The sequence below is a fragment of the Plasmodium vivax genome, chromosome 1, assembly GCF_000002415.2.
Source record: "Plasmodium vivax chromosome 1, whole genome shotgun sequence".
Taxonomy (NCBI): Eukaryota; Apicomplexa; class Aconoidasida; order Haemosporida; family Plasmodiidae; genus Plasmodium; species Plasmodium vivax.
Window position 1 is genome coordinate 744,487 of NC_009906.1, and position 25,359 is coordinate 769,845.

Genomic DNA, 25,359 nt, shown 5'->3' on the forward strand with positions numbered 1-25,359 from the left:
GCCCTCCCTGTTTGATTTATCTCGTGTGCTCGATTAGCTCGGCTGCCCCTCCTTTGTTCACATTTCCGTGTAGAAACGGGGGCAAACTTCCTTGTGGGTCTCCCAAAAGGTGTAGCACTTGGTACGAGCACCTTTCTAGGAATGTCCCCCCGGCGCTGTTGCGGGGGGGGGAGGCAAAGAGGGAGTAGAACAGCGAAGGTGATAGACAAATGGGTGCAAAAGTAGGGGCGTCAAAAAAAGGGGTCAAAAAAGGGGTTCCAAAAAAGGGGTACCACAAACTGGCCAACCTGTGGAGCGAAAGGAGAGTGAGACAAATTAGCGCTCATCCTTTGGCAGAATATGCATGTGGGAAATTAAAAAACTCTCGCACTTCGTTTTATATATGCATTGAAAAACGCTTCTCACGGTAGGATGCGACGCGTCGAATGGGGAGCAACACAACGTGGTTAATCCCCCCTTCTGCAGCGTTGGAGTTGGAGTTCTCATCCGTTTTGCGGGACTTTACCTCCGTGTGTTCCTTTTTCGGGCGGAAGACAATTTGGGGACGCCTCCATGCCTACCCATACGAACATATGAACATGTGCGCACGTGAATGTGCCCCCCCACCCTCTCACGTCGCAGCGTGCGAGTGTGATCTCCGTCGAGGAATGCAGATCTCAGGGGCGTCATACACTCCCCATGTTTTTGTAAAGACGATTTAAACACTCCTAGTGCCGCTTCATACACATGGCTAGGTTGGCACACATGGGGGGAGAAAAAAAAAAAAAAAAAAAAAATCCCTTTTGAGAGGATTTCTACACATGTGCGATGTTATCGCCTGACCGGAATGAAGGCCAAAATTTTCGTTTCAAATGGTGAAGTGGGACAGGTGTAGAGTGGCGGTAGAGGAAGTGGTAGCGGCTGCCCCTTTCTGTACCTTCTCCAAGTGGACACAAATTAGGTTAACATGCCAACATTTCGTAGTAGGCATGCTAACCATGCAAATGATTACGCTTACGTATGCAGAGGGGAAAAAAAAAAAAAAAAAAAAAAAATATGAACTGTTCATACACTTGTGAGAAGGTTAAAATTGAAAAGTAAATTTTTGCATTCTTTTAATCGCACGAATGGGAAATGACTCACTTTTTTTTCCTCTTCTTTTGTTTCTTTTTCATAACTGCCTTGTCTAGCAGATTCTGCGAAGAAGGAACTTCCCAAACGATGTGCCATCTGAAGAGGTACCCCCCGCGTAGTTTGCCTTATTTGGGAGGAGTGGCAAAAAGAAAAAGTTAAGCAAACTCTGCTGCGAACACATCACTACCTGTCAACCATGCTCGTGCATGTGGAGCGAATGTGAAAGTGTAACGAGTACACTGGGAGATGTGCGGTGGGCGAACGCGTATGCAAAAAAGAAGAAAGAAGAAGCGTTACGTAGGTACGGCACTGATGTGTTGACGTGGGGGAACGTCGACGTATTCATCTTCGTGTGGGTGAAGTTTTCCTCCGTTTTCGCCCGCTCGGCCACATCCTAGAGGCAAACGCAACGCAGCGATCTTTTAAAAGGCGGAGAAGGTGAAGCATTTAAATGGAGAAGCATGGAGAAGCGCTCCTCAACGGGTTAGCAAACTGAAGAACACGTTTTAGCTTAACTTTTTTTTTTTTTTTTTTTTTTTTTTCCTGAAAAAACGTTATGGGTATGTGCTATACTGGGGAAGAAGTATAATAACGCGAATCGGTTGAAAAAAAAAGGGGCCGCCAATACACAGTGCATTCTCTCAAGCTACACCCTGAAAGGGGCGCCTGCAAAAAAACAAACAAAAAAAAAAACAAAAAAAAGAAGAAGAAGAAAAAACACATCTTATAGCCATCCCGTATTTGTACATCCTTCCAGCAAAGTGAACACAGATTGTATGTTTCATTTTTTTTATTTTTTCCCTGAAGTGGCAAAACACACACAGGAGTGGAACGAACGTATGGTTGGGGGCCCACTTCGACTCGCATTTGGGTATTCCACACCGCTCAACTGGGGAAAAAACAAAACTACAGTAAAACGGGTTAACCGCATAAGCGGAGTGAGCTGACCCCCCCACCCAGCAGAGCAAGCCGCTGCTTCACTCACGTTGAGGTCGAATTTAACTTCTGGAGTGGTCAGAGAAGTGCACAACGAAGGTGAGAAATAATCGCGGCGTTTTTTTTTTTCCTGGGAAGGGAAGAAACACACAGCTGAAGCTGATAGTGTGAGGAAGCGGGGCGAGCCACAACATAGAGGTTGCAGTTGGATCCTCTTCGTAAGGCCTGAAAGGAGACTCACCCCAGAGGAGAAGAAAACGCGAAGCGAGATTGTCACCACTTCTTATCACACAGCAGCTCAGGTAGGGCTACAGTTACGCGCTTCCCCTCTGTTGTTATTTTGCCGAGCTAGACCAACAGAAGGGCCCCACCGCAAGTGGCGTGGCACCGCCAGGCGTATGCACATTTGAGAAGAAATCCATACATTCGTATAGGCATACTCCACAGGGAACTAAAAGAGGGCTATATCGCTTCCACCCCAGTATGCATGCTCCCAACATGTGGTGTTCCTTTTCCCCCCCTCTATGCAGCCCCAATGGACATCAACCTGGAAGAGCGAGCGTACACCTCCCCGCTGATGCGGTACATATATCAGCAAAGCCAGCCCGCAAAGAAAAGCAAAAGTGAAGAAGAAAAGAGCTACGGATATACCCCATTCAGCATACGGTTAGGAAGCCTGCCAATAAAAAATCCCAGCGACAATAAATATATTTCAAATATGAACTCCTTAAACATCGTGAATATGCTCCCCCTGTCTTTGTTCTCCAACTATAATAGCAACAATATGAGCTCAACGGACATTTTGTTTCTGCCCAAGTTTTCTACGTTCCTCTTTTTCACCATCCCCATTTTTGTGATGATGCCCAATTTGACGCTCTACACCAAGCACTGGTTCTTCTTCGCCCCGAAGTAGGCGGGGAGGGAGCGGAGGTATGTCAGAAGCGAGGCATGTCCCAAGCGAGGCATAACATGCAAGGAGTCATGCTATACGCGGAGGCATCGCATTAGTTGAAGCACTCATGCGCGCAGGCGGATGGGTTTCCCTAACCGGTCCGCCTCCCCCGTTTCGTCGTTAACCACACGGGAAGAGCAACCGGTCCAGCGTCGCCTCTTTCTATGCGGTGGCGCCGCCAAGATATGTTTTTTGTACCACCTCTTTTTATTTTTATGATTTTCCCCGTTGGTGCTTCCCCAGTTGTGGGGCCGCCGAAGGGGGGATTTTTTTTTTTTTTTTTTTTTCTTATCAAATAGGTAAATTTGTACAATTTTGACGCGTCGCAATGGGTTATGGTCGCGTTTGGCAGAACCGAAGGGGTGGTTAGATTAGCAGCGCGGGGTGGCTACTCCCCGTTGCTGTTCGTTCGTCAGTTCGTTTGTTTTTCCTTCCGTCTGCTCCCCTTGGTATGGGAAAAAAGTGCGGCGCAGCTTCATTCGTGCAGATGGGGATGCGCTCAATGGGGGGGTCGCTCCTTACCGCGGAAAAGGGGGAGAAGCAAATTTGTTCCTTCCCTGTAATGAGCAAAATTGTAGTGGGAGAAGAAGTCCCAATTTAATCCTAAAAGGAGGACACTACGCGGATGAGGAAACGATCAAATGGCACCATGATGGGGAGAAAAAAAAAAAAAAAACGCCTCCCCTTGGAACCTTTTGCGTATGTTCCAACGTAAAGTGCGTATTTTTTAACCTTCTGGATAGGGGCTCTTTCATACCTTTTGCGCGGTGCCGTTAGGGCATTAAAAAAAAAAAAAAATCACCAAAAATGGAAGAAAAAAAGTGACGGCGAAACTGTGGGGAGAATTTTGCATTATTCTGAAATTGCAGCTATGCAGCGGGATTGAGCAAAGCGTTTCTTTTTTGTTCTTTTTTTTTTTTTGCATTTTTTTTCTTCCTCTATGACGGCGCTTGGGTGACAAGTTGGCATTTCATTTTTCTCATTTGTTATTTTATTATTTTCCTATTTTGTCATTTTTTATTTCCCCCATGTGAGCGCCGAAGAAGATGATCAAATCGTTCATTAACAACGGGATTAAAATATACTCGCTAACCTCCGGGAGGGTGAGTCCCGAGAGTGGTGGCGTCGTCGGCGCGGGGAAAGCTGGCGGAAAGAGAAGGAAGAATGCGTCGATTGAGAGGAGCGAAAACTCGGTGGAAATTCTGCACGATTTAGAATTTTCGCAAAAAAGTGATCAAGTGAAGATAAGCGATGACGGGAGGTACATCTGCATCAGTGGGATGTACCCACCTCAAGTGGGTCTATATGATACGAAAGAAATGTCTATAAAGCATAGGAGACATTTCGACGAAGAGGTCGTAAGTTTTGAGTTCCTCAGTAGTAACTATGAAAAGCTAGCCTTTTTATGCAAAAACAGGCACCTGGAATTTCATAACGCAGCGGGGAAGTACCACAAAATGAGGATCCCAAGGGAGGGGAGGGACCTACTCTACAATAAAGAAAATTCTAACCTATACATTTGTTCCTCTTTTGATGAAATTTACGTTTTGAATTTACACAGGGGTGGGTTTGAGCACTCCCTGAGCAGCAAAAATGAACAGAACAATTTTTTATGCCTAAATGTGCAGCTGCCTGTTATGGCGACGGGTGGGTCCAGTGGCCTCCTAGAAATTTGGGATGAGCGTGTTAAGAAGAGCATTTCCTGTATGGATGTCCACGAGGGGGAGGAACTCACAGCTGGGTGCTTCTCCGAGAGCGGGCTCAAGCTGGGCGTGGGGACCGAAAAGGGCATCGTGAAGCTGTACGACATTCGCCACAGCCGGCCGCTCCTCGTGAAGGACCACTGCAACGATTTGGCGATTAAGAAGATCGAGTTCGTCAGCATTGGGAGGAGGCGCGGCGGGGTTGGCGGAGGGACGCTTGCGGATGAGCGCTTTTTGCACAGTGGCGATTGTGCCCCCCCCGTGTCGGGGGGAAGCGCGTCCAACGAGTACGTCGCAGCGGCAGACGCGAACTGCATCAAAATATACAGCGAGAGCGACCCCAATTTGCTCTCTTTCCATGTTGTGAGCAGGGAGAGCGAAAGTGGAAAGGGTAAAGGAGGGGCGAAGAAAACGAACGCGTTTAAGCTGCTTGGAAACGATACGATCAGCATCAATTCGTTTACCTTTTATAAAAACTCGGGACTTTGCTTCATCCCATGTGATAGTACCAATGTCTCCCTGTACTTCATCCCCTACATTGGGATCTCCCCCAAGTGGTGCAACTTTCTGGATAACATCACGGAGGAATTGGAAGAGAGAGAAAAATATGACAGCAGCAGGAACGACGGTGATGAGCGTCATGCCAACTCGAGTGACCTCTTTGACGATTACGTTTTCGTTTCGAACGAGCAAGTGGAGAGGATGAACATAAGCCACCTGAGGGGAACGCCCAATTTGATTTCCTACCTGCACGGGTACTACATGCCGTGTAAAATGTACACAGATATTAAGAGCGTCCTTGAGGCAGATAATTTGAACCAAGTGAAGAGGGCCATTGTGCAAAGGAGGCTGGAGAAGAGGCAGCAGATGAGGATCCCAGACAGAAGCGTCCTGGTTAATAGAGACTACGTAGATAAGCTCCTCACCCGGGTGAACAAAAAGGTGGAGAAAAAGCAGAAGGCGATCGTGGAGGCCCAGGAGCTGCTGCAGGATGAGCGGTTCAACAAGCTCTTCTACGACCCAGAGTATTTGGTCGAGACGGTCGACTTGGGCGACCAGCCGGGGTGAGCGCGGGTTAGCGCGGGTTAGCGGTGCAGGCAGCATCGTTGTACCACTTTTGGCTAGTGACATGCGAGGAACGCCCAGACGGGGAAAAAACTGTTCGTGTGTTTTTTTGTCAGTCAAGGGGAGGCGTTCGGAGAAGCGTTCCGGTGAAGCGTTCCGGAGAATCGCTCCGGAGAAGTCCAGCCGCAGGGGTGCACCCCTCATCTAATTTGAAGGCAAAAAAAAAAAATAATTTTTTCCTAAGGAGACCCTCCAACATTGTAGGAACAATTGGGCGAACATGCCCCCCCGGCAAGGAGGTCAGCTATAAAATGGTGGTAAGGCCGAGACGGCTTCGCCCGCATGGCGAGTTTGCGCAGGGGCGTTTTCCCCTACATTTACCTCCATTCGTTTGGGTGAACGCTCTTTCTGTGAACACTCTTTGGGGGGGTTCGCCCTTCAAACGTTTCCCTTTTTTTCGCATTGTTGCGTGTTGCCGAGGTTGAGTTTGTGGTGTGCCGCTTTATTTGGCGTTTGCTTTTTTTGCCTTTTTTTGGCCCTCTTTTGTCCCCTTTTCCCCCTTCTCATTTTTTGTGACCCGCCCGGCGAAGCGGTATCTTTGGCGGCCCCCCGCGCAACATTTATTCGGTCCACTTATGGCACCTTGCATTTGTCAAAAATTTAATTAACTTTTTTCCCCTCAACGATTTTCTCTTTCAAATGTGTAATGGGGTAGTACACGCAAGAACCGACTGAAATGGGAGAAAAAAAAAAAAAAAAAAACAGAAGTTATAGAAGTTATAGAAGTTATAGAAATTTTAGAAATTCTTGAAATTCCACAAATTCTACACCTAAGCAGTCGAGAAAAAAAAAAAAAAATCTTTAGCACTAGACTTTTTCTAGCGTCACCAGAAAAAAAAAAAAAAAAAAACACACAAAAGGGGGGAAAAAAAAACCGCGAAAGAGAAAGCAAAATGGCGAATAAGTCGCACATGAAAAGAAAATTTTCTTCTCGTTCTGCCGGATCATTTTTTTTTCTCATTTCATCTAATTGTGTGCTAATGTAGATGAGTCGGTTGAACCTGCCTACGTGTACTCTCCTTTGGCGTGTTCCGCTTTGCTCAGCAGGAGCGGTGGCCCGCGCGCTCGCTCTGTGCATGCATGCATGGGTGTATTTTTTCTGCTTCTGAGCAATGATTGGTTTGCCCCCTAGTCAGCTCAGCCGAGGCGGTCAACACGGGCAGGTCCGTCAGTTCGGTCAGCTCGGCCAACACGGTCAACTCGGTCAATAGGGCCAACTCGGCCAATTCGACATGTTGACCAACTGGGTTGCCCTTTTAGTCGGCACTTGCCATCCCACACATCTACACTTCACTCTTCCTTGCGGGTGGCTGTAACTAGCTTTTTTTTTTTTTTTTTTTTTTTTCTTTCCTCTTTGCAGTTCCGCTTAACCACCACCACCCGCAACCCCTGTGGTTTACTTCCTCTCGTTTGACATACTTCCCTGTTCGTTTCTCCCGAGTACATTCGCTTATCACTTTTTCCTCTACGTAGAGAGTATCCACTTCGAACCATTTCGTGTCCTCAGGAGAGCAAAAAAAAAAAATAAACATTGCTTTGCTTACATTTGGTTAATATTTTCTGTGACTTCCCTTCAGTGTGTCCTTTTTTCTCCTTTGCACAACTGCTACCTGCACACGTCCGCCATTTGGTACCTCCCCCGAATATACCTACCCTCACCCACTGCCCCACAGCTGCATCGAGCAGCCTGATGTGGCTACTCTAGATACCTTGGGATCGAAATGCTCGTCATTTATTTTGAAAATTTAATGCTACATGTGGAGAGACTTATATTTTACTTGGAGTTATCTCTCTTCTATCTGACGGCGCTTTTCCTGTGCAGTTGATTTGTGGGTCGGGTATCTGTGGGCATTCGTTTCATCTGTACTGGGTGAGGTGCTCCATTGGGGGGACGGCCAAACAGGGGAGGAAGAAAAAAAAAAAACCCTCAGTGTGCGTCTTCGGGAGGTGTACTTACCTTGTTTGTTTAAAAATTGCACATTGGAAGATCTCCACCGGTGCAGTGGCAAAAGGGGAAAAAAAAACCTTCAAGAGGGAGCAAAAATAGGACCAGCTTCAAAGACGGAGTATCCGTTGCGAAGTGGTATACGCGTGGGGCAGCTTCACAAAAGGGAAGACACGCATGTGGAGGGAGCAGCCAACAGGAACGATCAGAAAAAGAGTACATATTTTGAGGGGAAAGCAAAAAGGGTGATATGTAGGAGTAGACCCACCATGGGGAGTACGCCAGCACAGATAAGAGAAGACGTGGTCATGGAGAGCGATCCGTCCAGTATGAAGAAAAAGCAGCAAACCGGTGGGGGCCTCCCCTCGACGGGGAAGCACACCCCTCCTGGTAGTGCCAACTATGAAAAGAAAGTCAGTTTCGAGGAAGGGACCCTCTCCAAAGGGCAAAGGTGGAATGCTCACGGAAGCGTCTCCACGAATACATACTTCCACTACTGCAGCGTTGATGAGAGCACCTCCCACCAAAACAGCAATGAAAGTTACCTCTCCATGGGCACTACCCTAGAGGTGGAGGGGAAAATGGCCAACCTGCTTTACAATCGGAGTAACACTCTAAAGGAGGACAGTAAGGTGTTCCTATCAGAGCATGAAATTTTTGCTCCAAACGGGGAGGCAGTTGATGTGCGAGGTGAGAATGGGTATGGTGAGAGAAGTAATTTACACGGAGGGGGGGGGAAAAAGAGGGATCTGGTGTCTACCAACGAGGCACTGAAAAAGGGGAGGTACCCTCCTGGAGGGGTTGCCGCCAATTCGAAGAGCAACCACGAGGATAAAACGGTTGCTCATAGGAGGAAGAACCCATTGGGGAGGTCTCCCAAGTGTCAAGCTGCTAACCCTGCGAGGTGGGACACATCTGATGGGGCGCATGATCCAAAGTTGCAAAGGGAATCCACCCACGCGATTGCGGAAGAACCCCCTGCTAGCGGCAAAAAAAGGACGTCCAATTCGACTGGGAAGAAGGTAGAAGATCACACAATAAGAAACACCTCATCATGCGATGAACGGAAGAGGGAAGAATATGTCTCCGCTTCCAACTCCAGGTTGGATGACCGCATGTCTGGAGATCAAATGGACTCGAGGAATTACACCTTTTGTTATGAAAACAGCTTACAGAGCGGTCTGTCGAAGAGTGCCCATAGCTCTAGCTTGGTGGACTATGTAAATTCTCAACAGAGTAGCCTCACTACTGAGTATGGGGAGCGGTGTCCGGAGGAGGGGCCTCACAAAAGTGATGGCACCCCGGGTAGTCCCCCTAGCGATGAGCCCTCCTACGTCAGTAGCGAAGTGCAAGATAGTCTCTACAATTCTGTGGTGAAGAACATGGAGAGGGAAATTAGGACCTTGGACGGGTTCCAGCAGGGGGGGGTAGCAGCGGAGGGAGAGGTGGTCAGCGGCAAGGTAGTGGAAGACGCAAAAGAGGATGATGTACTGACTTACGAGGGGATACCCCCCCCTGTGGAAGCCTCCCCTGCCAAATGCGCCGCAGCGGAAGAAGACGCGGTGAGCATATTCTTCAAGGGGGACAGAAGGTTCTTCAACTTCGACCTCCCCGCTAGCGAAATAATCGAACGGAAGAGCTTCGAAATAATCGAAATGATCAGCGAGGGAAGCTTCGGCACCGTTTACAAGGCCCTGTGGCAGAACAAAATCGTTGCCGTGAAGAAGTCCCACATCCACATGTCCCTGGAGGGCATGCGGTCCATCGCGCGCGAGGTGAACACGTACCGCTCCGTTTCGCACGAGAGCATTGTGAAGTATTACGGTAGGGGGCGCGTTAGCTGTGTAGCTGTGTAGCGGTTTAGCTGATTGGCGGTTTAGCCGGTTAGCTGTGTAGCCGTTTAGCCGTTTAGCCGCTTATCCGTTTAGCCGTTTAGCCGCTTATCCGTTTAGCCGCCTAACCGCTTATCCGCTTAGCGGGTTCAACGTAGCTTCATGCGTTTCCCACCCGCCCCCTTCGCAGGAGTCTGCATAGACGAAGCCTTCATAGGCATCGTCCTGGAGTACATCCCCAGAGGGAACGTCTTCGACATGCTGTACAACGGCACGCTGGTTGTGCCTTACGAGGTTCGCCTGCAGATGGCTGTCCAGCTCGTGCAGGTGGTTAACTACCTTCACTCGGTTAAGCGGTTCGTCCACCGGGATTTGAAGACGAGCAACTTTTTGTTCGACGAGGAGGTAAGCCGGAGGGGGACAGCCTAAGAGGAGGGGAGCGGTGGAGAGCGATGGAAAGCGAGAAGAGAGCTTCCCATTGCACATTCGAGCGTCGCCCGCTCATCGATGGTCGCTTCCCCCTCAGTGCACTTCCCCACTTCATGCCGTGTCACCTGCTGCCGCGCTTCCCCACCCCCGCAGTATAACCTAAAAATATGCGACTTTGGAAAAACGAGGAAGTTAAACGCAGACGGGAAAATAATTTTGGAGGACAACGGAGGCTCCCCCAGATACATGGCCCCGGAGTGTTTCATCGAAGGTAGCACTCATGAGGGAATTGTGGCCGTTCGTGTGTGAGAGCGGCGTGCCTATGCTCACCATGATGTGGTACATAGTAGCCAGTTCGCTTTGTTCACCTTGTGAGGATTTGTGAGAAGGCATTCGTGAGGGATTTCCCCCCTTTGCTTCTTCTCTTCTTGGCTCCTTCCCTTCGTGGGAGTGCCTTCCACTTTAATGAGCCAAGATATGTCCACCCATTGATGTTTCTATTCGTAATTTGTTTTCTCCCTTTTGCTATTCTTTGCGGTGCCTACTTCGATCCTCACATGTTGCCTTCTTCCCCCCCTGCAGAGAACTCCATAAGTGAGAAGTCGGACATCTGGGGCTTGGCGTGTTGCCTCATTGAGATTTTCGCCAACCAAATTCCGTTTCAGCACATAAAGCATAAGGAAGGTAAGCGGGAGGGATATCGGGAGTGTAGTGAGCGAACGGAAAACGAGTGGACGTAAACTATATGCTTCGACGCACTGCTCACGTGAAATGTTCGTCCTTCCCAACTCGTAAAACTCACGTGAATGCATGTGCCCCCCCCCCCCTTCCCTTCTCAGACGTTGTCTTAGAAATTTTGGTCAAAAAGCAGAAGCCAAACGTGCCCGACTGCTTCCACCCCAAATTGCACAAACTGTTGGAGAGGAGTTTCAGCATAGACCCTGAGGAAAGACCCTCATGCGAGGAGTACCTACAATTGCTCCTCGAGTTTTATTCAAAAAACACAGTGTGTTAAAAAGAAGAAAAAAAGTGAAGAGTAAACGCCATTTGCAAGAGGTATATGCCCCTTTTTTTGTCCGTGTTGAGAGGGATACTTATCTGACTATGCGTGATTGATTCACTCTGTTGATTATCCTTGGCATTTTTTTTTTTTTTTTTTTAACCTGTCCTGATATACTTCCCCCCTTTGGGAAGCTTTCTTATAGATTTTATTACATTCCACAAATTTGCATAAAAACGATTGGTGAGAATGGCATAAGGGGGGAGGTGTCCTAAATTCGCAATTGGCATGCTTGTCTTTTTTTTCCAACATAGCTGTCTCCGCGGGGCAACACTAAGTTTGTTCTCCCACTGTGAGCTGATAAACAGGTATAATTTAAACTGTTAACAGTTAGGGAATGGGGAGAGGGGCGGCAGCATACGTCCATTTTGCGATCGAAAAAGTTCGCCTCTGTTTTGTAGAACTTAATCCGAATTGGGAGGGATATTTGTTCAAAGAAGAGGTGGGGAAATTCTTCTTACTGCCATTTTGATAAGAGGCACAAAATGCGTTTACAGTGGGGATAAGTTGTAACTCAGCGGTGTAGCTAGCCATTTTGAAGTAGCCAATCGGGAATTAAAAAAAAAAAAAAAAAAAAAAAAATACAGTTATAAGTAGGGAAAAAAGCTAGCTGGCTCGTCGAGCTTTTTTGTCAAGCCAATTTTTATTCCTAGACAAGCCATATGCACATTTTAAAATTTGAAAAAAAAAAAAAAAAAAAAGCGTTGTAGGTCTGTTGGGCGAAGACAAATGGCTATCAACTCGTTAACGCGTGGTAAAAAAGGAACATGTAAATATTAATTTAATTATAAAAGTTTTTTTTTTTTAAAGTTTATTTTTGTTTTCAATTTAACTTTTTTGTTTTGTCCATTTTGTCAATTATTCCAATTTTATCTGCTTCAATTTTTTTGTGTTTCCCGTCCGTTTTTTCCACAACAGTGTCTATCCGCCGAGCGCCACTTTGTAGGAGTCTTTTCCAATTGCTTCATTTTTTTTTCGTTTCATTTTCTCGTTTACTTAACTTTTTCACCTTCGCGTGAGTGTTCACCCAATCCTGCCCAAGTTGACCCGCACTGCTGCCACTTTTTCGCCACCCACTTTTACGATTAAGGCAGTTGGAATTTCCCCCGTAAGAGGGCAACACAAACGGAGAGGATAAACAATCAAAGGTGGAAACAAAAATAATAAAGTAATAGTAAGCTAATAGTAGGCTAATAATAAAGTAATAACAAGGCAAAATGAAAGGCGCACACGCCGTGTCCTGCTTGACCCTCTTGTTGGCCCTTGTCCACAATTCCGTGTCCGCAAAAATAAACCTTGTGTCGCACAATTCTGTTCCCAGAATTGGCGGCGAAGAGGGCTCCGACGAAAAGGTCATAACGTGCGTCACTAAATATGTCATTAAAGGAGACTTAGAAATTGATGATGGAGGGTTTTGTAACAGCAACATAGGTTCTCAACCGCAGTCCCCCCCAGGGTCATGCACTGATGGGGGAGCGAGCCCAGGAAATTATTGTGATAACTATTATGATATATCTTTAGTTGTTGAGGAGTCTAGCTTTGTTCAGAAGGATTACTGGCAGAAAGGAACGATCCCCTTTTTAGAATCTATGGTTAGGAATGCCCGAGTGAGTAAGGACAAGGCCCACATGTCCGTAGTGCTATTCGCTCGAGACCCACGTGTTATCGTCCCATTCACTGATGAGGCTAGTCAAGATAAGGATAAGTTGATTGAGAGAGTTCGAGCCATAGATGACGTAGGGACCAGACCCGATACGCTCTACGTATACGCATTGGAACACACCTTGGAGCATGTCATTTTTGGAGAGGGTACCAGGAAGGATGCCCCGAAAGTTGTAGTCCTGTTTTACTACGGATTTGACTATGGAGCGAATAAGAGCCTCATCCCTGACGTGGTGGAAGATTACAGAGAGAGGAATGTCAAACTGGTGATAGTGGGAATTGCCCTAGGGAACAGGGACAACGCATACTTGCTTGGAGGATGTGCCATCGGCGACCAGAACTGCGCGAACGTGATATTTAAGCCCTGGGACTTTGTGATCCCTGCGGCCGCGGAGGTGAAGGAGAAAATATGCAGCAAGGGGGACAGCGACTCTACGGACTGAAGTGGGTGGAGTGCACCAGGAGGCGGCTCGGAGTGGGCAGGTGAAGATGTCCGAAGATGCCACCGCAACCCATTCGTTTCAAACTCGCTGGTGGGGTAGAAGACCGCCTGCCGCGAGTCATGTTAAGACTGGGATGCGCTTTTACAAGGCAAGAAGCCGGCTCCGCATGGCCAATCTTCACTGCATCTCCTCTCGAAAGAGTTTCATTTGTGCGTGTATATACATCTGCACACGAGCGTATACGTGTCGACCATGCGCCCTTTGGTGGAAGCACCTGGGTGCATTCGAATGTGCGCAAGAGCGAATTTACATGTACATGCGTAACTAAGAAACTAGAGTAGATACTAAAGCGGTAGGTTTTGAAAAGAGACAAGGGAGGAAAAAAAAAAAAAAGAAGTGGGTCGCGGGAGGGGTCCACTTTGAGGTAAGACTCACGTGGAAAATGCTTCCCCCTTGGTGAGAGGAACACCTGGAGGGGCCTACTTTTCTCTGTGGGAGTTTTATTCCCAGAAGTGGGTTGACCCTTCGGTGGGGGTCCTTTTTTGGGGGGATGGACGAAGGGGAGTAGAGGTTGGACGATGGAAACTTCGAAGCGAGCAGATCTACTTCTCCCCATTTTGTGAAGGCATATATATTTGCCTCTTCCTGTTGGCTCTTTTATTGCGTCCCTTTGGGAAAGTAACCCCCCGGTGGGATGGCCAACTGGGGCGAACATTATACACGTCTACGCACTTTGCAGCAGAAATGGGGTCCACCAAAAGGGTTTTACCACCCCCATTTTTGGGTCATTTCCGATGAGGGAGCTTCCCAGTGAAGGAGGTAGTGCTGCGAGAGTGCCTGATGAGGGGCTCTTCTCGTAAGTTCATTCCGTCCTCATTGGGGCATTTACCTATGTATAGTTAAACCCTTCGGGGTAGCGAAGTTGGGGTGGATGGCGCGAACGCCTGCTCGATGAACGAGGGGGAGTTTTCTCCCATGGAGTTATGTTCACAGGGGTGAATGCGTTTTTGCAGAGAGCGAGGACATACAACAGTTGGTTGATTGTCCTCCAGGTGGCGACTTAGCAGTGGGCTGACGGGTGCGCCAAATGGCCCATCCCTCTGGGTAGAAGCGAAACGAATTCAAGTGAAGGCACCTTTTTGCTTCTCCTCACATGGGTCAAAATATTTTGTGGAGATTGCCTTCATTTCGAATGGTACATTTGGGGATAACGCCATTGGAACGATTTAGACGACTAGCCATTTTTTGTAAATTTTTTTTTCTCCAGAGTGGCGGCGAGCTTTTCTTCGCGTCGTAAGAAGGAAACATATGGAGCGCTTGTAATGTAAAAGTGTTATGGGCCTTTTTTTATAGTGTCAGCTTTTTGTGCGTTGTAAGTTTACGAGTGGGGCAATTTTTACCGTTCGGCGGAGAAGTCCACTTTGGTGGGATGGCAGAGGGAGGCTAATTCTTTTTTTGTGGGGAGTCACAAAGCGCAACAAATGAGAATTCCCCAATGCAGTGTGATTCCCCCTGTGTTCGATAATTAAAGAGAGTTATTCGAGTTGAGCTTATTTGGGAGAGGCGTAAACAAAAAAAAAATTGTGACATAATTTGTGTAGCAGCGTTTTCAAAAAATGCATATGGTGAGTATGTTTTGCTTCCCATTAAGGAGGCTATAATGAAGCGTTTTTTTCAGTCGGATGGCATTTTTTTGAAGGGGACCATTTCGCCATTTTTTTACCATATCAGAGGGTGTGTTTTGAATGACCCTCGCGGGGGAATGATGATTGGCCGCTAAAACGTTGGAGGGTTTCCACTTGGGAGGTACACAAAAGGGATGGCAACAAAGCGAAAAAAGGTACATTTATCATTTTTTTTTTTCGTTATTTGGTACACTGTTTTGTTTCAAATGCGAGTGTGAAGGGGGAACAATTGGGAACATATTTAGTGAGCGCGTGTGTTGAGCGTGAGAATCGCGCTAAATTTGCGGGACCCTTTGGAGTGTTTTTTTTCCTTATGGGGGGAAACAGACTTAGCAAGTGGGAAGCGGCGTGCCTTCGGCGCTCCCCTGATGGGGAATTATTAAATTTTTTGGGAAGGCTGGAAAGGTCGCACTGCACAGATAGTGGGAATCACCAAAAATGGGGGAAGCAATTTTGCGGGTTGAAGAACAGGCATGGCTAGCTGGAAGAAATGGGCGCTCGTGGGGGCACCATAAAAAAAATAATGCATTCGCGAGAGGTACACTATTGATGTTGAAAATATAACCTAATGAAAAAAATTGAATTGAAGTCCTCAGGTTCTTTAATGCATAGCAGCTTGAGGCAGACGTCAATTAGGTGACTGTGGTAGTACAATTGAAATAGTCTCGAGCTTAGCGAATTATATCTTGCATGATCATGTCGTGACTGTGTTTTGGAAAGTAAGTAGCCATAGTAAAGTAAAGTAAAGTAAGTAGTAAGTAGCGATAGTAAAGTAGCGATAGTAAAGTAGCGATAGTAAAGTAGCGATAGTAAAGTAGCGATAGTAAAGTAGCGATAGTAAAGTAGCGATAGTAAAGTAGCGATAGTAAAGTAACGATAGTAGTAAAGTAAGTAGTAAGTAAGTAGCAGTAGTAAAGCCAAATTAGTACGACGCAACGGCAAAACACACTCAGAGAACTTCCAAAGAGTGGAATGGTGAAGCTGCCTGAAATGCTGATGGCACGCTTTTACGCATCCCTCTTGAGTAACTTTTTTAAAAGGTCATATAAAAGGCAAGGAAAACGAATAGTGGAAAATGCAAAGGCCCATTTTTTATTTTTCCCCTTGAATCGATACGACGCAACCGATCACTTAGGTTTTTTCAAAAGGCACACTGAAACGGATAAATGAACTGTTTGATATGTATGTAGCTTGCTAGCTGCTCATAAGATGTACGAAACGGACAGCTGTAAAGGTAATGGCAAAGTCGCCTAAGCTTCTTAACAAAGCATATGTATATTGGGCAAAAATTAAAGGTACCCAACGAACGAGCATATATATATTTTCTTAGCGATGTGGATGTTTTATAACCCACGAATGGTATTATACCGCAAGCGCTTCAACTAGTTTAAACGCATCAACCCTTTGCATGTTGCAAAAAGCAACTCTCCTTTTTAGAATTAGTCTCTTCCGACACGCAGTGGTGTAGTAATAGTGTATATATACTCACCCCGTCGTGGAGGATCCTTTTTTTGAACAACCTTAGCGATGGATGTCTTGGTTCCTACGGCGAAGAAGGCCGCAATCAAACGCGATACATGTGACACGTATTATGTGAATAATTCGAACTCTCTCGTATATATTCTCCGTGAATCATCTATTAAGCCGAATGCAAGAATGAAAATGCTCACCAGTCCTGCTGAAGGAGGGTAGCCGAGGACAGCAGTTGGTGATACTTCTGTTTTTATAAGTTTGCGCCAGGGGGGAGGGAAATCAGAGTGGGAATTAGAAGTGATAGGTGAGTAAGTGCGAATTTCATTCGTATGAGCTTCTCTTATCTTCTTTTTTTTTTTTCTTTTTTTTCCCACCCCTTGTGCGCACATTTTTGAATGCTAAGCCACATTCACGCACTGGCGTTTTCCCAAGTAATAAATGCTCCCTTGAGCGTTTCCGCCGGGAGGAAGAATTCCCCGCAACTGCCCATAAGCGATTGGATCTTATTTTCTCCGGATTTTAATTTCCAAGGCGTCAAAAATGTTCCTTGTTACAGAGCATGATAGAAATCTTACGTATGTAAGTCTTCATGTTTCGGATCAATATTGGATACCAGTTGTAGGGATATATGCGTGTCTAAATTGATTGGGGCGAGGTTTATGAACTGTGGGTATGAGAGAAATTTTAGAAGGTTTGTTGTTTGGTGGGCAAGTTTGACAGACGCTCAGGGGTCTCGCTTCTTATCTTCCCATCAGGTTGCTCTCCTCTTCTAATTTTTTTTGCTTCCACTTTTTGTTTCCTCAACTTGATAACACGCACGAAGTTGAGTAGGACCGCTGTGAACATGCTCGTGCCATTTCTGATTGCATTAGACTTGGAAACTTTTGTGTGCAGTGGGTTTGAAATGAGTTCTTCCGGGTGTTTTGTGGCTGACAAACAATCTGGGAAAGTTTTTTTTAGTAGTCCTGTTGCCCCATGTGTATCCAATACATATGTGCTACGGCGGACCCAGGGTTGGCTGAGGCGAGTTTGAAAAGGGGGAGCTGCATTCACCTTACTGGTATTGAACCCAGAACGTGGGTGCCCTCCTTTCTTTTCCCTCTCTGGCACCTCAGTCAGCATTGGAGCTTCTGCTTTGGGAAGCGGCATACGCTCGTAGCTAGTACCCAAAGGTTTCGCTGTGTAAAAGCGGCAGAGCTAGTAATGTGTCACCTCTCGAATGGTCCAGTGCAGCACTTTTCGGATGTACGTTTTAGCGTCTCTGATTTGAAGGAGGATTCATTTTCTCCGGATAATCTGAGCGCGATGACCCATCCGGAAATGTGCCTGTCTCTCTGCTCCATTCGAAGTGACATAGGAACGTAATGTCGCTTTTACTCAGTTGAGCTGATGGCAAACGGTCAGCCGTGTCGTCAACATGTTCATTTTTTTTTTAAAAAGATGAATGTGCATTTTCAAAGTTAGATCTCTGGCGTATAGCACGAATGGAAATGCACGGTATTTGTAGCAACCGTTTTTCTATACCTATACAAAAAAAGCATTCAAAATATAAGGCAGAAGGGCGAATCCGCCAAAATGAAAAAAAAAGCGGAAGAAAAGAAAATAACAATGATTCCTTTAGTAACGGCGAGTGAACGAGGAAAAGCTCAAGCTGAAAATCTTTCCATAGGAAGGGGGCCTTACGGGTGGTTTCCCCCTTCCTGCAAAGAGTTGTAGCGTTTTCAAGTGAGAGATGATTATGTGTAACAGCACCATTGTGTGTATGAACATGTAGCATATCAGTAAACGTCCTGGGAATTTTTCCCCCATATTTACCTGCGAAAAAACGAAATGATTGCAGGAACGCATTCCCACAGAGGGTGAAAGGCCCGTAGTTTTTGCAAGTATATATAAAAGAGTGTAGATCTGGGGGGCGCAGCGGAAAACGTTCTTTTCCCACTCTCCATTTCTGCATCTCTTTATTTTCCAGGGCATCTCTCATTTAAGAGTCGTGTTCGCGAAATTGGAACACTAATATGTGTGGTGCAAGGGAAGGTTTTTTTTTTTTTTTTTGTTTGGGTGGTGCTGTGGGTTGTGGTCTGTCCTGCTCCGATAATTTGCCTGTACCGATGAGTGTGCAGGGGGAGTAAAGGTAGGATAGTATCATGGCTTTCACGGCGGTACGCCCCCTTCTTTCAACCCATTTTTTTTGCTAAAAAGGGATGGCAGTTGTTAAATCACATAAAGCTAAATATGCGTAGGAGACCGATAGCAAACAAGTACCGTGAGGGAAAGATGAAATAGTACTCAGGAATGAGCGATTAAATAGTACCTGAAATCGTTAAGGTGGAACGGATTAAGGAAGAGAAAAAGTAAGGTGTATCATTTTCTGCTTCTTTCGGCATGCACTTCTCACAGGTGTCATATCTTTCACTGGGACTGGTTCTTCCAGCGTGAGATGCATTTCCCTGCGGGACCTTTTCCGCAGCATATTTGTATTCTCACCGAGCGCGAGACACTTCGGAGTGGGATCCCTGGCACAGAGACATGACGGGGGTTGTGGAGTGGTGCACCTTATTTAAAGAAACATCAGTGAAGGTTTTTTTTTGGGGGCGTTGCAGAGTGTGGAGCGGACACGGGGGTGCGGGGCGAAAAAGAAAAAAAGAAAAAAAGGGGAAAGCGGCATACATATGTGCATACATGTATACACTACTGCTGGGGAGTTTTCCACCTCGCGTGGAGTTCCCCCCAACTGTAATGTATATACGTATGTACATATGTGTGTTTTTTTTTTTTTTTTTTCTTTTTCCCTTTTTCGCGCCCTCCCCCGGTTTTCCCCCCGGCTAAGGAGGGGCGGCACAATCGACCCTTGCGATGTGATGCGATGTGATGCGATGCGATGCAATGCACTATTCTCATGGGTATTTGCCGGCTTCGCCACCCAGTTGAAGAACTGTTTATGCTTCCCCTCAGCTGTGTACGCACGTTTTCCCCCCTTTACTGAGGGCGATTTTAAAAATTGTAGAAACTGTGTACGCGAATGTGTCCCGTTTTTTACTTTTTAAGATGTTTCTAAAAAGGTCTTCCTTAACCCTCTCGTTTTGAAAGGCGAACCAAGGAGTCTAGCAGATATGCAAGCGAACGTGGAGATACATATATTTATATATGAATTGATTAAACATATGTCTGCGGTGCTTAGTAGTGTGGTGCTTTTTCAGCACAGCGAAACGGACCCAGCGAGTTTGCGCGTTGTGGTTTTAACCGATCACCCTTGTAGATTTGAAGTCCCTGCTCGTGTGTTGCTAATGAAGCAGCACGGTAAAGCGGGCAGTGGAATTTGATGCTTACAGATACGACCAGTCAGCGTTATGTAATCCTTCCTGACTTGCGTAGGAGCATGTGTGCTAGGACCCGAGAGGCTTTGAACTAAAAACCGCGTTGAAGCCCCGAATGGCCGCATTAATTTCGACTGGGAGGGTTGTTATTTCGTTGGCGCATTTGGGGTAGTTCACACCAAAGCGCGCTTTTAGGGGCACACGCGCATATGTAGCGTATGAAATCGCGATGCCTGACTGAAAAGCCTATTAGCTGGTTATTTTCGAAAGATCTCTCACGATCGCTGGAGTCGGGCGTGTACTTTTATCCCCCCTGTCGGATGGGTAACTCGCAAAGGGGAGCGGCTAAAAAAGAGTGGGAAAAAGGAGAGGCGGCTTCTTTTGGAGGCGTTTTTTTTTTTCCCCCCCCCTGTTTTAGCCGCTCCCCTTGCGCATGGCCTAATACGAGACTTCAAGTGGGCCAATTTTGGTAAACAAAAAATGGCAATGAGGGATGAACCTAATGCCCGGATAAGGTGCCTAAATATTCGCTCATTAGATCCAAATTAAGTAACGGTGTTGATTCGTGGTGACAGCAGGGCGGTGCTCCTCGAAGTGGAGATCCGCTAAGGAGTGTGTGCCAACTCACCTGCCGAATGGATTTGCCCAGGAAAAAGTGGATGGCGCTAAAGCGGATTACCGATACCGGGCCATAAAAAGTGAAATGGCTTCCAAGCAAAGCCGCTCCAATTTATTGTGTCCTTTTGGCAACTTTTTATGAGTAGAAAATCGTGGGGTGTCGTGAAGAAGCGAAATACGTGAGTATTCGTGGAACATATCCCTAGTGCAGATCTTGGTGGAAGTAGCAAATATTCAAATGAAATACTTTGAAGGGCCTATCAAGTGTAATAGGAGATCGTACTGTTATACGGAAGAACTTTCCAATTGCCTATTGCCATAACCTCCTTATGGAACCAACATGGTAGCCGCTCCCCCGAAATCGTTTTTTCTTTCCCATTTTTTTCTTCGGGAGAAGATGGGAGGAAAGAATGCAATTGTGAGTATCCGGGAGAGGTTTCACGAAATGCCCGTTAGGCGCAAAAGTTTTCCTCATGGACATCCTTTTAGCACCGTGGCTGAGTGTTTCTTCTCCTTTTTCAGTTTCGCGGGGAAATCAGGTTTACAAACCCTGAGCAGTTGATTTTTCGAGCTCGTATTGTAGCTGGCGACAGGATTATTTTTATAATTTCAAAATCTATCGAAGGTGATTCTCTCCCACGGTGTGCAGATAGGTGCGTGTGCTGTTGTGGCGGTGTTTAATGTGCTGTTTTATGCTGCGGCGCGGGCATTTGATAGTTGTATTTTCTTGCTGCTGTGCGGGCAATTGGTATTTTATATACCTCTTGCTGCTGTGCGGGCATTTAGATAGTTAGGTTATTTGCTGCTGTGCGGGCGTTTAATGGTCATATTTTACGTTGCTTCAACTGGCGCTCGCCCCTTGACGCGTAGCCCTCAACATATTAGTGGAGCGAAATCTCGGAGTAAGGTTGCTTAAACTTTGCGTAGATGAGAGTGCATCCTATTGCAAAATGGTTGCAAGTTATCTTGTAACACATTTTATGTATATAGTGAGGCCATTTTCGCTTAAGCCTTTGGAACGGGATAGGGAAAAGGAGAAGTAAAAAAAAAAAAAAAAATAAATTAAAAAAAAAAAAAATGAATGGATGTCATAAATAAAGTTAAGCATAGGCACGAGGTTACTTCTGAAGTGTTCTACTTCTATGTTGTTCCTCTCTTGTAAGCCTTTTTTTTTTATTAATGATTTGCTGCTTCGTTCATTTTATTTTTTTTTTCTTTATTTTTTTCTTTTATGTTTACTTGTCTCCCGCTCCCATGCTGCTTTCCCACACCTTAGTGCGCACTTTTGTGGCATAATTCGCAGTATGGAGCACCTCTTCGTGCCATATGCGCAGTCGAATTATCCGATTTGGGAAGGGTCGTCGTGTATTCACCGATAGAGATTGTAAAACATCGAATCGTGTTACTATAAGTAACCTGTCTGGGGTTCCTAGGCGCTTATCGACCTGCGGGCTATTTGCCGCTTGTAGATGCACCCCTTTCAGGTATACGGTACCATGCGCGGTGAGGGGGTTCTCTCCTCGCCCATTCGTGTGCTCGATTAATTAAATTGAAGTAGTATCTGTGGGCAGGAATTTTTTTTCACGAACGGTTGATAGCCATAGGCCTTAATGTTTACCACATAGATAGAGGGCAAGTCGTATCAGGGGAGCAAAAAAGGGAGGAGGAGGGGAAGCGGTCGGAGTTGAGAAGTTGTGTGCATACTGTAGTGATATGCATACCGCTTCTTACCATTGACCGCTCCCCCCCCCTCGGCCGTAACTTTTTCCAAAGTTTGCCCTGCTAAGCGTAGGAACGGGGACAATATATAAAAAAGGGCGAAGTGGAACATAGAGAATTGGGATCAGGTATAAGGGACATGTAAAGGGGTCTCTATCCGTCCAGTTCGTCGGTTTTTTATAGCCAGTCAGCGCCGTTCGCCATTCTGGTTAAGCGATGCGGATATGGTTGGAGAAAAATAACATGGGGAGTAGAGTTTTATTATGACCCGTATTATTATGGCTCCTACTGTTGATGCGGAGGCTTGCTACGCGTTATCAGGGCTGGATCGGAACGATGAAAAGAGATAGGGGGGGAATCTACAAATCTACCCGGTTGTTTAGGAAACTCATGTGTCATTGTGCTTTTCGCATCTAAAGAATGACCGTTTCTGTCCGATGCTTAGGGTATATCATTTTGGCAGATACGCCCCATAAGCGGTTTAGGTGCACACAGGTGCGCATATACCCTTTTGCATATTAGGTTATGCCTTAAGTGTAGCTGTGCCTCCCTGTGTGTTTTACCTCTCCGTGGCAAAGGCCAGGATTCGTAAACAAGTGAACTTCCTATGCCAGTCAGAGTTGTGCCATTTTGCCTTCGCAATTTGATACGTGAATTTGACTGGAGTAACCTCACCCGAATGTGCAAGAGAGGGGGGTAGAATCTCTCCCGAAAAGTATATCTCGCGCTCATCCCTGTGCTGTAAAAATCCTTGCCATCTAGCGAAACCACATCCAAGGGAACGGGCTTGGAATGTCAGTAAAAAAAGGATATAGAAGACCCTGTGTGTGTGACTTGGCTCTTGCTTGGATCTGCTGAACGACTCAAGAGGTGTAGCGAGTAAATTTATAAGTGGGAGTAGAAGCACAGTTTCGCGCTGGAGAGATTGTGCAGTATACGCCAGTGAAATACCACTACTTTTGAGGCTGTTCGGCTAACCCGTTAGAAAAGACTGGGAGGGGAGTGCCCGCAACGCTGTTCGGTAGAAGTTGCCATGGGATGCTTTTTCTTCGTACGTGCGCAAATGTGTGCATGTGAAATGGGGAAGGGGTTAAAAAATGAGTAGCCATTTTATTGTGGTTGTTTTTTTTTTTTTCCCCCCTCATCCCCTCAGTCGAACGGGGACCCATCCAGGTGAAGGGTGAAGCGAGCGGATGATGCGAGGGTCCGACTGATAAGGAGTGCAAAAGGCAGATTGACCAGTCGGGGGCAGGCTCAGGGAGAACAGAAATCTCCCATAGACCGGATTAGAAATCGGAAATGCTTGCCTCTATATGTAGCCATCACCCGATGTGCATCATGCATATACTCATCCCCGCGGGATATTTATACCCCCCTTTTTACACTTAAAGAAAGGCCCAATTAGCTCCTTATAAATGCACCAAGTGTATAAAAGGGTTTATCTCAGAAAGGTCACTACAGGGATAACTGAATTGCGGCTGCCGAGCGGTTGTAGCGACGTGGCTTTTTGTTTTTCACCGATTTTTAGAATATAGGCTCTTCCTAACATTGAGGTGAAGAAATCTCAAAGTGTCGGATTGTTCACTCCGCTAAGAGGAACGAGTGCCTGAAATGAGAGACCCTCACGAGAGGAGTCACCTTTAAAAAGAAATCCTTACTGATGAATGTATAATAAATGACGGATGCTATACCGTCCAACGAAATGTGCCAGTAAGCCATCTCAGTACGAGAGGAATGGATGGCTCAGACAGTTGGTACAGCAATTGGTTGACAAACCAGTATTGCGAAGCTAAGTCTGTAGGATAATGGCTGAACGCCTCTTAAGCCAGAACCCTTGCTGATTAATTATTTTGTTTCTGATTTTCCTTACACCACTTTTTTTACCATCGTAGAAGAAGGACAATATACGTGAACATATACCCTTTTTGGTATCGGTTCATAAATAATCCCTTTAGGGCGAATTTTGGCTAGCTGTGCAGTTCTTCTGCACAACCTGCCGGATGAGCTTTTAACTGTAGAGAATACATAAGGAAAGTTTTTTTCGTTTGTAGACCACATTGATTTCCTCCAGGTGCTGTAAATATGAGAGTAAGCTTTGTCTTACGATCTATTGAGGCTCATCCTTGGTGGAAAGTTTTTTTTCAACTCGGAGCGGCGAGCTGTGCGCTTTCGCAGGGAGTGGCAGCAGCCCGCCTTACAATTTTAAAGGATCAATTTTGGTTAGAAGTGACCGCCCAGTTGGGCAGTATAACATTGTTACACTATTACAATGAGGGAAGCTTATTGGTGATGCGTGGCATTGGCAGCTACGATGTGTGGGTTGGCCCCCTTTGCCGTGGAGCTGTTCACCCCTTCGATGTGAACCGTTGGAGGGGGCCCCTTGGATTGGTGCCAGTTACGGTTCATACTGGGCAGTGGTGAGTGTTAGAAGTGCGTATGGTATATAAACACCCACTGCCGCTGAAAGGGGGGGCGCGCTTGCCAAGCGGATGGGCATGAGGGAAGGGCTCTCCCCTGAAGTGAAGGTTCGACCATATCGTGTATGGTGTTTTCCCCCAGGGGATAAAATTTCGCCCCATTGTTATGCATGCGCGGTTGGGCCGGACAAGCAAACATGGTGTGCCGAAATTGTTGGTATGGTCACTCACTCAGCACTGCTTCGACTTACGTTTGGTCAGCAGATTAGAAATAAATTTTGTTTAACACTTTTATTTGATGCATGGAGTGGGAGGGGTAAGCTTCTCTGCGGAGTGAGAGGCAATAACAGGGAGACCCATTTTTTGCAGATTTTACTTTTAAGAGGCAAACAGCCGAGCTGACAATATGAACAGTGAAGTGGGACCCCCCCCCCATAAGAGTTCCTTCGTATGATGGGAGAGGCGACTCCGTGGATGCCCTGTTTTGTAACCGAGTTAGTGCATGTGAGAAGAAGCTCCCAACTAGGCAGCACCATTTTTTTAACACTTATCGGGGGGTCACTCGAAAAAATGGGAACTTCGCTTCGTCAGCATAGGCCACTGCTGTGATGGTAGGCATGTATATGCAAGGCGGAACGAGCGAAGCATACACAGCACTGCTGAAGGAGAGTTAATTATTTGACCCTTTGAAGTAAGCCTAATGGTTGATAATTGCCATGGTGGGTTGTGATAGGTGGGCCAAACGGGTGATAAGTTAAGGCATAAAGTGTTTCTTGCCGTGTTGCAGAGAGGTATATATAAAGCTCCTTTTTTGGAGCGTATACTAATTAGGGTAGTTATAAGGTTAGAGAAAAAGGGGCTACTATGTAATATGTTCGCACTGACAGGACTAGGGGAGGAAGAGGAATTCCTATCCCCTTTGGCATTGTGCCG

The 25,359-nt window shown here is 46.3% G+C and overlaps 4 protein-coding genes and 2 non-coding genes across 6 annotated transcripts, besides 14 other annotated features; all 6 read left to right on the forward strand.

The window, feature by feature from the left end:
- Positions 1-448: 448 nt before the first annotated feature.
- Positions 449-468: a microsatellite.
- Positions 469-631: a microsatellite.
- Positions 632-2,137: 1,506 nt separating this feature from the next.
- Positions 2,138-3,192, forward strand: PVX_093660 (hypothetical protein, conserved). Its single transcript, XM_001608552.1, has 2 exons — positions 2,138-2,351; positions 2,580-3,192. The coding sequence occupies exon 2, from the start codon at positions 2,585-2,587 to the stop codon at positions 2,960-2,962; it is 378 nt and encodes a 125-aa protein (XP_001608602.1). The 5' UTR covers positions 2,138-2,351; positions 2,580-2,584; the 3' UTR covers positions 2,963-3,192.
- A 761-nt stretch (positions 3,193-3,953) lies between these two features.
- Positions 3,954-3,985: a microsatellite.
- A 54-nt stretch (positions 3,986-4,039) lies between these two features.
- Positions 4,040-4,077: a microsatellite.
- PVX_093665 (hypothetical protein, conserved) lies at positions 4,048-5,772 on the forward strand (the record flags this gene model as incomplete). The annotated part of the gene is made up of 1 exon (XM_001608553.1): positions 4,048-5,772. One exon carries the CDS (start codon positions 4,048-4,050, stop codon positions 5,770-5,772), a length of 1,725 nt encoding a protein of 574 aa, XP_001608603.1.
- Positions 5,773-6,163: 391 nt separating this feature from the next.
- Positions 6,164-6,200: a microsatellite.
- Positions 6,201-6,321: 121 nt separating this feature from the next.
- Positions 6,322-6,353: a microsatellite.
- A 1,690-nt stretch (positions 6,354-8,043) lies between these two features.
- PVX_093670 (protein kinase, putative) lies at positions 8,044-11,050 on the forward strand (the record flags this gene model as incomplete). Its single annotated transcript, XM_001608554.1, has 5 exons — positions 8,044-9,598; positions 9,797-10,011; positions 10,189-10,306; positions 10,618-10,719; positions 10,875-11,050. 5 exons carry the CDS (start codon positions 8,044-8,046, stop codon positions 11,048-11,050), a joined length of 2,166 nt encoding a protein of 721 aa, XP_001608604.1.
- Positions 10,580-10,629: a microsatellite.
- A 469-nt stretch (positions 11,051-11,519) lies between the features above and the next one.
- Positions 11,520-11,579: a microsatellite.
- Positions 11,580-12,279: 700 nt separating this feature from the next.
- Positions 12,280-12,346: a microsatellite.
- On the forward strand, positions 12,313-13,200 carry PVX_093675 (von Willebrand factor A-domain-related protein, putative; the record flags this gene model as incomplete). The annotated part of the gene is made up of 1 exon (XM_001608555.1): positions 12,313-13,200. The coding sequence occupies one exon, from the start codon at positions 12,313-12,315 to the stop codon at positions 13,198-13,200; it is 888 nt and encodes a 295-aa protein (XP_001608605.1).
- Positions 12,429-12,473: a microsatellite.
- Positions 13,201-15,872: 2,672 nt separating the features above from the next.
- Positions 15,873-15,912: a microsatellite.
- Positions 15,913-16,396: 484 nt separating this feature from the next.
- On the forward strand, positions 16,397-16,462 carry PVX_093677 (the record flags this gene model as incomplete). The annotated part of the gene is made up of 1 exon (XR_003001212.1): positions 16,397-16,462. It is a non-coding gene; the product is annotated as a 5.8S ribosomal RNA (ribosomal RNA).
- A 1,436-nt stretch (positions 16,463-17,898) lies between these two features.
- On the forward strand, positions 17,899-24,148 carry PVX_093678. Its single transcript, XR_003001213.1, has one exon. It is a non-coding gene; the product is annotated as a large subunit 28S ribosomal RNA (ribosomal RNA).
- Positions 20,938-20,959: a microsatellite.
- Positions 23,846-23,966: a microsatellite.
- Positions 24,149-24,659: 511 nt separating the features above from the next.
- Positions 24,660-24,716: a microsatellite.
- Positions 24,717-25,359: the final 643 nt, after the last annotated feature.